Consider the following 12,479-nt stretch of genomic DNA (forward strand, 5'->3'; position numbering starts at 1 on the left):
TAGACTTATGAGATTGAATGTCTCTTTGTTATATATCTTTTGTAATAGTGGTACCTTCATGACGTATAACGTTTAAAATTCTTGCCAAATGATTTTTAGTGCAAAAATCAGCTGAATTTAACGAATCAAAAAATGACGGTGACGATAATTATTTCAGACATCTGACGAATCATGGTAAAATTTTACCAATTTGACACTAACGGTAAAGGGCACTACCACCCTCATTATTGATAAAAGGGTGATTTCAACATCACCACTTGGAACTCTTTAGTCAATAGCTTCCTTGTAAGTAGTTCTTAACCTTCTATCAGGGAAATCATGATAGGAAATGCTCTAAGGCTCAACGGAAATTTTAAGAAAACATCTAACTGAGTAGAAATAACCAAAGTTATTGAAGTTTAACTTAGGCCAAGTGTTTTCTTTATTATTACCTAACATTTGGTTTATCTACTCCCATACCAAAACTGATAGTTGCTGCTATTACAGGGAATTTGCCTTCCATCCAGTCATTCTGAACTTCCTCTCTGATCCCAGATTTTAGACCTGCATGGTATGGTTTGCTAGGAACACCCTTTCTAGAAAGCTGTGAGGCCACTTCTGCACATGCATCTCTTGTTCTACAGTACACAATACCGCAACCATACTTGGACTACAATAAAAAAAAAGTTCTAAATACCTCAATTCCTGTGCATTTAATACAAATACCTGGGGAAAAGAGCAAATCAACATTTATACATTCTCTGATTTTTAAAATACAAAATGTAATGTCACAGATGATAGCAGATTATTGTTCCTAAGGTTGTAACTTCAAATAAGTCTGCTTTTCCAGAATGTGACCTACCGAATAAGACTTATCACATGTGTTGCGAAAAATACCAGTCAAGGGACATAGAAATTTCCTGATATTTTTCGCAAATATCCGTCCATATTATGATATATCTGTTTGATTACACTGAATAGAATTGGATTGAAACTCTCTGTACAGGTGAAGGGAAACATTTTTTTTTACTAGTATGCTGTAATTCATAATTAGGTCTTTCCACTTTCCTGTGGAAAGACCTACTGTATTTCTTCTGATTATTATTTTTTTTCCCGCCACAATCTGAAATTTTTGTTTCGCAATATGTCGCTTAGATATTTCTCATATGGTATTGTATAGTTCATGCGCTTTTAAATTTCGCCTTGCTAAGACGAACAATTTTCTTTGTAAGAGTTATCTCCCCGAACACTGTTTTCCTTGTGCCTACATCTCCTCCGAAACCGTAAAAGAAAGCGACAAATTTATTTCATAAAATTCTCGTTATATCCTTCGCATGATTCATTGATTTGTCCTATGCACGCTCCAAATGAGAGTTATTTCCCCTTATGCATTTGTTATAAGTGATATGCATTTCTATCTTATAAACCATAGGTGATAGAGACCTATAGGATCTTTTGATTTGAGGTCCTAGGTACAAAAAAATAAAATATAGGGAAAGGTCAAAGGTCAAGGTCATATTCAAAATTTGAATTTGGCTTATTTTCACTTATTTCCAAAAACCGTATAAAACATCAACAAATTATTTTTACTAAATTGTTAGTTACAACATGTTGTAACATGTAAATTTTGATTGCAAGGGTTCAATGAACGTAAAAGGGAGTTTTCTCCCTTCTTGTATTTAAAGATACATGTATGGTGATATAACTCATTTACCAAATATAATTAAGACCTACGTTCTTTTGATTTAAGGTCCTTGGTTTTATGACCTTCAAATTGATCTCAAGGTCATAGCTTAATTTGATGTTCTAGATTTTTACCTTTGCTTTTACCTCATATGTATACATGATAAAGACATGAGACTTTTGGCAATAGGTATCAAACCATTTAACCTTGAAAAAATAACTGGAAGTGACCTTGTGTAAACCGGAAGTAGCTATTTTTGTACTTTATTAGTATAAAAGTATATATAGAACCAGATATTTTTGGAATCAGTGTCAAGTAAATATTCAAATATAATCTGAGTTAACGTTTTTCAAACCGGAAGTAACAAATTATCCTCCATATTTAAAAATATTGTATAGAAACCATATATTTTTGAATCAGCGTACAATAAGCTATCATTCGACGATTGAAATGACATTTTAAACTTAATTTTACTACTTTCATATGAAAATACATTGTTTTGTGTGGAAAGTTTTTAATTATATATATAAATTATAAACATGTTTATCATTTCTGGGCCTTTTATAGCTGACTATGCAGTATGGGCTTTGCTCATTGTTGAAGGCGGTACAGTGACCTATAGTTGTTAATTTTTGTGTCATTTTGGTCTCTTGTGGAGAGTTGTCTCATTGGCAATCATACCACATCTTCTTTTTTATATTATCCATTATTATGAGGATAGGTAGATACATTACTGAACTAGTATATATTTGTTTAGGGGCCAGCTGAAGGATGCGGGAATTTCTCGTTGCATTGAAGACCTGTTGGTGACCTTCTGCTGTTGTCTGCTCTATGGTCGGGTTGTTGTCTCTTTGGCACATTCCACATTTCCATTCTCAATTTTATTATCATAGAACAGAGGGAATTTTATGTGTACTAATACACCTTAAGTAGCGGAATGTCTTTATGTAAAGTCACATTCCAATTACTTTGGCAGGAAGAGGCTCGGGAGGGTAAAAAAAGAATATCCAAAATGACAAATACCAAGGCGTAGATGGGAATAACCAAAATGACAAATACCAAGGCGTATATGGGAATATCCAAAATGACAAATACCAAGGCGTAGATGGGAATATTTAAAATGACAAATACCAAGGCGTAGAAGGGAATATCCAAAATGACAAATACCAAGGCGTAGATGGGAATATCCAAAATGACAAATACCAAAGCGTAGATGGGAATATCCAAAATGACAAATACCAAGGCGTAGATGGGAATATCCAAAATGACAAATACCAAAGCATAGATGGGAATTTGAGGAAAATTCACCAGCAGTGGTGAAAAATATGCAAATTTGTTTGAAATGAAAAAAAAAGGTTAGAATATGTGAAAAATACACTGGCTACCAACCAATTAAAATTTGGCACTCTTATATAAGATGTAAATATGTTTTTTAAAATACTTTACTGATTATGAAATTGAATTTAACAACCAACAGTGTCATTAGCAGTGATTGCAAAATAGCTTACCCAGTTTTCTAATAGTTCTTCTTTTTGTGCTTGTGATCTGTTCAAAGCTTCTAGACAAAATTCTGACAAGTCCTTGTAAGGATCACCTAAGGTCTCTTTCATTCTTACATCGTAATACAGATTTGGACGGAAACAGCTGGTTTTGAATTTAGCTATTGGTTCCTTCAACTTCAACTGCTTAATTATATCTTTTAAAACTTGCTCAGTTGCAGTTGCAGTCAAAGCTATACAAGGAACCCCTGGAATACGTTTACGGAAACAACCTAACTTTAAATAATCAGGTCGAAAATCATGACCCCACTGACTAACACAATGTGCTTCATCAACAATTAAGTATTTGAACAACTTTCTTTTCATCAGTGAGTCTGCCAATGATTTAAATCCATCTGTAGCTACCTGTTCAGGTGTCACATACAAAAGTTTGGTATTTGGATTACTACTATTGAGATCAGCAAGAACCTGTTTTCGTTCTTTTTCTGTCAGTTTGGAATTAATTGTCGCAGACGGTATTTTTATAGCCTTCAGATGATCTAACTGATCTTGCATCAAAGCTAGTAAAGGGGAAATTACCACTGATACTCCATCACTTGCCACTGCTGGAAGTTGGTAACATAACGACTTTCCAGCACCTGTTGGCATGGAAACAAACACATCTTTACTTCCTGTAAAAATATAATGTGAATTTTAACATGCATGCATATAATGTGTTAATCTAAAATGAGGGTAGCATGAAGTTTTATTGCACTTTGAATGTTGTTTTGGTTTAAGGACCAAGGTTTGTAACTATGCAGCTTAGTTGGATATGAATGGGAAAGTCATGCTGCCAGCTCGTTTTAAAAATCCAATCAACTCCTTTTTTTATATAATTGGTGGTACATATTGTGTGGCAAGATAAATAACCATACCCAATATGTTCTTATCTTTCAAGTAATCAAAGCTACATGTATATATAGTCAAATACCATGAATACCTGGAAATTGGTTTTCATCTGGCATATTACACATAAAATAATTTACCATCTGTCTTTGGGTTTATGAATACAAAAATATGGCCTTCCTATCACCATTTCAGGTGAGTTATAAATAATTTAGAAGTACAAGTCTAAGAGAAAGTTATATTTTTGGGGGGCTACAACTGTAAAAGACTACTAATATTACTTTAAAATTAATAATTTTATAAAGTTTAATTCAAACAGTCAAAACTCAAAACTGTCAGTTACTGCAAGTACTCTAAGATCAGTACTTTTTGTTGTTGGGATATACAAGAACCCAGCCACGTCCAGTCTGTTTTTGTTAGATGTATTTCTATTATCTAAAAAGGGTCTTTTTTAATATTTCAAAAGATATGTACAAGATGTATCTTTCTCTGTAAAATTAAAAGAGGGACTAACACAATCATTTCCCTCGTGTGTACATGTACAATGTAGGAGGACTAACACAATCATTTCCCTCTTGTGTAAGATTAAAACAGGGTTGTTACATTACATCTTACATCTGCTTCATTTGTATTCGGTGGATAGTTGTCTCATTGGCAATTATATCATGTATATCACATATTCTTGTTTTGATGGCAAATTAAAACATCATACACATATGGTACATGTAATTTCAAGATTATTTTTAACTTATAAGTTATGGCAAGGATTTGTATAGTATACAAATCCTTGGTTATGGCTATTAATAAAGTATTACATGGGGACAAAGTCCCCAATAACAGTAGAAAATTCAATAAAAAAAAAAAAAAATCGGGAAATTTCCTGAATTTTTCATTGTACTAATGAACTCAACATCGTTCAATTTTTTTTTGTCGCGTTTTTGAATTTCGAGACCTGCGCAGAAATCTACAATGTACTTCCTTTTTCCGGTCTCGTTTGTATAAAACTTTGAGTAAAATATATATTTATCAGTCTAGTATAAAATAGGAAGGAACGCAATACCAATTTCATTTTCAATAATTCCTTGATATGAAAAAACGTTACCTGATGATAGCGTTTCTTTATTTACATTGCATATGACGTCATAACTTTAATAACGTCACAACTAAAATCCCTAACAACAGAACCAAAATCGGAAACGTTACGGTATTTCCGTTTCTTTTTTTTAACAAATATTTAAGTTAAAAAAAATAATTCATACAGACTTCGTCCCCATTTACAGGTAATGCATGTCTCATATCTCATATTAATTCAACAGAAATTCTAATACAAATTGAGCCCGAACGTTTAGGGTGCCAACAAACTTCAGGGGCGAACAGGTGAGGTGCGAAAGTGTGGGTTGCCAAAGTATATTGGGAGCGAACATACCGGATACCTTATTTACCCTATAGATGTGACAGTAATTTTCATCCTCTGATTTATAATATGGCCCTTATGGGGACAAAGTCCCCTATTACAGTAGAAAATTCAATAAAAAAAAAAATCGGGAAATTTCCAGAATTTTTCATTGTACTAATGAACTCAAAATCGTTTAATTTTTTTTTTTGTCGCGTTTTTTAATTTTCGGATCTGCGCAGAACACAAAACTCTACTTCCTTCTTCCGGTCTTGTTGTCGTGAGACTTTGACTAGTCTAGTAAAATATAGGAACTCAAGGAACACAATACCAATATTTCATTTTTAATCATTATTTGTCTTTGGTATGAATAAACGTTACCTGATGCATTGCGTTTCTTTGTTTACATTGAACATGACGTCATAACTTAAATAACGTCACAAGTAAAATCCCTAACAACAGAACCAAAATCGGAAACGTTACGGTATTTCCGTATCTTTTTTTTAACAAATATTTAAAATACAAAAAAAATAATTTAAGGTTCATGTGGACCCTATGGCTAAAATGGCCGTATTTTCACCTCAAAATTTACTCTGAGTACAGACAAACCTGTGCATCTGGAAAGTGCATAGCATGCCCTAGATAAATAGAATTAAAATGCATTGTATGATTTAGAAAATTCTTAACTTAACTGGATTTTGCCGTACACTTTTTTTCGTCCCTGCAGAAGATGATAAAATTAACAAACAGTTGAGTTTACCTTGATATGGTCCACTCAGGTACACAGTTTAAATAACCAATTATTGTCAGGTATCTATTGTCCATCTCATGTCCATGTCAAGCAATACAGCTCACTTCAATTATTACCTGTGGGGAATTTCTCAAACCTGTTTCCCAACTTAGTTTATTTTGGCATCTTCTGGAGGAATGAAAAAAAGTGCACGGCAAAATCCTGGTAAGTTTTTATTTTTCTAAAACATAAAACATATTTGAAATTTATTTATCTAGGGCATGCTATACCTGAAATTGTTTACAGATGCGCAGGTTTGTCTGTATTCAGAATAAATTTTGAGGTGAAAATACGGCCATTTTAGCCATAGGGTCCACATAAACCTTAAACAAACTTCGTCCCCATTCACAGGTAATGCCTGCCTCATATTAAATAATCACCGTTTAGTATGCATCTAGTAGCTTCCTTTTGAAGTTTGGATTTAAAATCTTTATGTTTAAACACATTATTTAGTGTCTCATATAATGTCTTGTCCGCCTCTTTATCCATAAATATGTCTTTATGTCTTTTCTGTCGACTTGGCAGCTTTAGCAGACTTAATTTTTAGTCAATGTCAATTTAAGAACAACAAAATAAGACTGTTTGGAATCCCTCTAGTAAGCGCATATGAGACATTGATAGTAAAAAGTCTTTTCTATCCGTTTTTTTTTACCTCAAGATAACTTCCGAAAGGTTCCGAATGAACAACATTTGTTAAAAAACAAGTTGCCCAAAGGACTAGACTGTTGTAAAGAAAGCACGTCAATATGATTTGAATACACAGGATCAAAAGTAAGCATCAGGATGAAAATTTGACAAGTTGAGTAATTTCTGATTTGTATATGATTATTTTCGAATGAAACCTATCCTGAGACCTATATATATGCAAAACGAATAGCCTCAATAGGTGGTGTTCGACGACTACCTATACCGACTATACCAAAAAATATCTATAGATATTTTTAAAACTTGTTAACTATACATGTATAACGACTCTGAAACATGATATGGTTGTAAGTTATAGACACATGGTTGAACTGATACAGACTGGGGATCATTATTCAGCTATCATGTTATTCTAAAATAGGCTGGGGCGTTTGGGGAAGGGGGGGTTCCGATCCCGGATCTCGCTTACTGTTTTGTCGGATTCCCCTATCCCGCTAACACTATGTACGTAAGGAATTCTCATTTTTCAGTTGGAAGGCAAACGCCTGAATCTGACAGATAGAGGTCAATTTGTCGACAAAAAAAGAACCCGTATGTAAAATGTTTACGCCCACAAACAGCGCCACCTATAATTTTTTCTACGGCATCTTTGAGAACGATGTCCCATTCTGTAGTAAATTAAAACATTAAATTAACTAAAACATAGAAAAGTAAGTGTAAAACACAAATTGAAAGATATATTTGCAGATGACTGTTTATGCATGATACGCTGGCAATGTGGGCAATGTCCTTTAATCCAAGACTGAAAATTAGTTTGTTTCCTACGTCAAGATGGCGGATTTCAATGTTTACATTTTTTCACCTATTTATAATCTGACACAAATTCATATCCAATCATTTATTAGGAATTTTATTATTGATCTTTGAAGATCATCCAATCACATTTGCCGTTAGAAAGTGGCTACACGTTACCAGCCGTCGTTACAAAGTAGCCATGTGTTTTGTGGGGATACCTTGGGAATGTTGTGTATTCAAAAGTTACGGTAAAAATCAATGTTATCTTCCTTATATTTCCATGCATACACAATTTATAACAGCAAATCCATTCTTAACAGACCCCATAAGGTAAACGGACATATTTAACTGTCTGCTTGAGCAAAAATTCGTGTAAATAAGCCTGATGGGTCGTTTTGAATTCAAGCACAGCAGACAAACACGTGGTAGATTGTTTATGTTTGACAGTTTGTTTACCTGAATTGCACGTTGATGTTACTATATACTTACCAATAACCTTTATCGTGTTATACTTTCAAGAGTTATATAATACATCTTACCCAGGAAATACATCTAAGTAGGTGCAGGGACTTCCTTTACTTGGTCCTTAACTGGTGAGGGTGTAATGATACATTACAGCATTTTTTGCATTTGATATATTTCATGTACATGTACATTTTATGTACACAAAGAACAATAAAGTAAATGAACGTACATGGGTTTAATTCCCACCCTAGGTATACATTTTGACTCTCATAACAGGTTGGAACAAATAGAGCAGATAGCAATTGACAATAATGTAATGCTAAAATGATAATTGATAGGGTTAAATCATCAACATCATTTTTTCTAGTATACAGCAGCTCCTCTAAGGATTGGTAAGGGCATACTTTACTAAAAGTCCAGTGGCTCAGTCCTGTCTTTTTTGCCTCTGATAGTTACTTATTTATATTATAATTTCTAATATTCTCTTGTGCATGTAGTAAGGCAAAAGCTATGTTACTCTTACATGTATTTTCCTCATTTGCCTGAAAACAATGGAATGTATTGATTGTTGATGTATGTAAAGTGACTTGTAATTTAACTGTCACTGCTAACAGAGACTTGGACTCTGGTGATAAGTTTCCAGAATGTTATCTCATTGGCAACTATACCATAAATGTCAGTTTCCCCTTTATAAGTTTTATGAAAAGAATTTAATGATAATATAATAATAAGTTGTAAAAAAAATTGAAAAGTTAAGCACAAGTGCCAAATCTAATTGGCTTTTCATTCAAGAAAACCTAGAGGCATTGAAAAGTGTTGAAAAATAAATGTTTTGAACTCAGAAAACTATCAATATATAGAGTACAGATATTGTTTTAATTGGGCCTTTGGGAATATTTGGCTGTTAATTGAAGATATAATTGTTATATGCCTTTTCAAATATATGTGTGGCTCTGATCTGGCTGTGGTTTAAAATCTAAGAATGGAGTTGGTTATCTCCATTTATCTGATTAATATCAACATCATTGTTCCATTATATATACATATATGTAAATCATTGTAATACATGTACATTACTTTGCTCTTCATATGCCCTTTAATTGGAATAAAATATCTTGTCTTATACCACATTTCTTTATTTTAGTACTGACAGGTTAACTTTTAAAAGCATTTAAAGTAAGTGAGTGGATGACAAGCTTAGTCAATGATTGTAAATCCAGATAATATCATGATTTTTTTTATATAGTAAATAATGTTATTAAACTGGTTATCTCAATTTAAAGAACTGACATTCCTCTTTGAATTTATTTCTGATATCAGAATAATAAATTTCTTTTTGTTGTCCTTTTTCAAAAAAATTCTGAACATACTGTATTTAAATCAGTTTTGTTTTTGTCTGAGACTACTATAACTTGGGAGGTGACCACAATCTCTATGTTATACATTGAAGTAGTCTCAGATTTTTGTAGTCCAATTGACTATGCATTTTAGAGCAGGTAAATGTGAATTTGGATTAAATTTGAAGTTGATTCAGTATATCTAATGACATAATACCACTATTTTAATTCAACAAAGCATTTTTAAATTTTATTTACTGGTCAGCTTAGGTTATTATCCAATCAATAATTTAATTGAAAGGACTTAACAGTTGGTTGCATTCAAATATAAGAAAGAACAGTTGGTTGAATTCAAATATAAGAAAGAAGAAAAAATATAAAGCAAAACTTGAAATATTACATATAATAGGATTTATGATAACTGCAGGATATCAGATTGCAATACAGCTTTTGTTCAGTTATCTTTGTGTTGATTATTATGTTTTAAATCCCTTTCTGGTTCTTTGGATGTTCAATTTTTTTTTCTCTTGATTAAGGCAAGCAATAGAACTTGTACAACTTATGTAGTTTCTTATCTCAGGGTGAATCCAGAAAATTTTAAACATAAGTGGTGGTATTCTCAACCAATGATAAAAAGGATGGTTCCAATTATATGCATGATCCCATTCAAATGCATTGATCTTCCATAAAAAGAGGAGGTTCCAATCACCAGACTCCCTGAGATCTGCAATTGTATCTTAAAGCAGCTATAATAAAACAAAAATTGTACATGTACTTCTAGCTACTGCAGATTGATTTTATTTTCAATCTATGGTAATGGTCACAATTTTGAAGACTATATTTCCTTTTTTTCCATATTTTTGTTTAAATGTAATCTTCTGCTTCTGCTTCTATTGTAACACAGGTTCTTTTGACAAATGACTGATAAACCCATCTTGTATCCTTCTATCTACCAAAAAGGTGTTTTTGAGAATATATATATACAATATGTTCAAGTTTCAGAGAAAAAGTCAGTCTGTTATAAAATGTAGGTAATTGTCTTCTTTGGAAGTGTTCAACAACCTGTAAGAACTTGAAAAAAATGTCATATTCAACCTTTCCATGACTATTTTAATGTTACAACAGTAGAGGAACATGGAATATTGAAAGGTATTCAAGAACTCTTCGAAATAGATCTGCAATCATTCATTTTACTCAAATTTACTGTTGTGAACTTGCAATATCCTACGATGCGAGTACCGAGTTATCTCCCTTTGAACTCCGCTTCGCCACGAATAAACTGACACAATTGCGTATCCGGGGTTTTTGTGATCTGATATTGTTATATAAGAAGGAAAAAACGGTTTTACTTCATATTTTATATCCCTCAACACGTTACCAAACCTATTTAAGGATTTATTAATGATTTTCCGTGGACCTACGCAAATTTTCAGAAAAAAAGTTTCACTTCACTCGTGAATTTATAACATTTTAACAATACTTTTGTATTATAATTATATAAAATAAGAAAGCTTATTCAATCTAGAATTGAACACTTTGGTTTTTATTAATGTACGAGTACAAATAAGACGATACGAGTCCAAAAACCACGAGGCATGCACGTTTACCAAAAAATCGTAAACTCTGACCTTTTATCACGTGACCAATGTCTTGAACTTAGAAGCCATTAAATCGTTTGCCGTTCAACTGTTTTATTGTCATTTCCCGGGTCCCGCTAGACCTCATTTCCCGTATTCCCCGACACAATAATTTGACTTTCATGTGTCAAGCTTACAAAAAATAGGCAATCCCGCGTCACGCTAAGACCCCAATGAGACCCACTTTGGGGTAAAACATGTTTTCGTAGGTAAATAATATTGCTGTGGATTTTTTTTCATGAGCGTGTAATATAGTATTACTTTCTGTTTGATTGAATTGTGAAATAGAAGTCACTACTATACATTTTTGCTCAATCCTGTGTCGCCTTGAAGGTATCATGGTTGTCATCCTCAGCCTAAGCAATGTGTTACTGTAATTTATATTTCAAAATGACTGAGTGACGCACTGGTCAACTCCACCATAGCGAATCACATGACTTAGACATACTCAATAAATACCAGCGAAAAACATCTTTATAAGTAAAGAAATGTCACCTAAAAATTAAATACACGGGAAATGGCAAAGTTCATGAAGTCTTTTCTGATTAATCATTTTACAAAAAAAAAAAAAGCAGAGGGAGGGTAGGGTGTCTCTACACCCCCCTCTGGATCCGCCACTGTAATCTGACTAAAAATCGGGAAATGATTTTTAAATTTTTCAACTTCTTTCTCTTTGATAAACCCCAAGGACGCCACATGATTTTTTTCTCTCAATTCCATCGTAATTTTTTAGTGAAACCATTTGTATATACACGCATCTTTGTCGAAATTAAAATTAAAAAAAAATACTTATAAATATATATCTATTCCTTTTGTTTTCGTGTCTCTTGAATAAACATTTTACTAAGCTGACCACACTCTAACTTATTTTTTGGCGCACATCAAAGTCGTGTACCTTGGAAATAACTTTGTCGGGAAATAAATGAACAACACTCCTTCTAGTCCTTAGTGACATTGTATAGTCCTTAGTGCACTAAGGAGTCCTTAGCAGTGTTTAGACGTACCGATTTTTAATTACAAGGTGAATTTACATATATGGTTTATATGTAATACTTTAAGAAAAAATAAAAATTTTGTTTTAAAGTTAATGTTTTCTTGTTTGAAGAAAAATAATCTCAAAACTGAATTGTGACTTTTTGTCCTGTGACTTTTTGTCTGTGTCTTTTTTTTCCTGTTACTTTCTGTCCTACATTCAAATATAATGCGGTACGTCTATATACACTGCTAAGGACTCCTTAGAGCACTAAGGACTATGCAATGCCATTAAGGACTAGAAGGAGTGCTGTTATGTGTATTATTTTTACATATTATGTTAGAGATCGATATTTAATGCATAAATTTCAAATTTTATAGAAAGATAATCATAAATA

General features: G+C 32.7%; 2 protein-coding genes across 4 annotated transcripts in view; one reads left to right on the forward strand and one right to left on the reverse strand.

The window, feature by feature from the left end:
- LOC139486849 (ATP-dependent DNA helicase Q5-like) overlaps positions 1 to 6,805 on the reverse strand; it is a 74,764-nt gene extending 67,959 nt beyond the window's left edge. Inside the window, exons 1-3 of one of the 2 annotated variants that reach the window (XM_071271911.1) lie at positions 6,611 to 6,805; positions 3,172 to 3,833; positions 432 to 649 (exon numbers count right to left, since the gene is read on the reverse strand). In XM_071271911.1, the coding sequence (XP_071128012.1) occupies positions 432 to 649; positions 3,172 to 3,833; positions 6,611 to 6,719 (989 nt within the window). In that variant the 5' untranslated portion in view covers positions 6,720 to 6,805. Of the gene's footprint in view, positions 1 to 431; positions 650 to 3,171; positions 3,834 to 6,200; positions 6,368 to 6,610 lie in introns of those variants that run through there. The other variant, XM_071271912.1, reaches the window with a different exon arrangement.
- Positions 6,806 to 6,892: 87 nt separating this feature from the next.
- The window catches only part of LOC139486852 (alpha-1,3-mannosyl-glycoprotein 4-beta-N-acetylglucosaminyltransferase B-like), a 66,069-nt gene continuing 60,482 nt past the window's right edge, over positions 6,893 to 12,479 (forward strand). Inside the window, exon 1 of one of the 2 annotated variants that reach the window (XM_071271920.1) lies at positions 6,893 to 7,001. The gene's annotated coding sequence lies outside the window, so the exon portion shown is untranslated. Of the gene's footprint in view, positions 7,029 to 12,479 lie in introns of both variants that reach the window. The other variant, XM_071271921.1, reaches the window with a different exon arrangement.

This window comes from Mytilus edulis, chromosome 8, assembly GCF_963676685.1.
Source record: "Mytilus edulis chromosome 8, xbMytEdul2.2, whole genome shotgun sequence".
In the NCBI taxonomy this organism is placed as follows: Eukaryota; Metazoa; Mollusca; class Bivalvia; order Mytilida; family Mytilidae; genus Mytilus; species Mytilus edulis.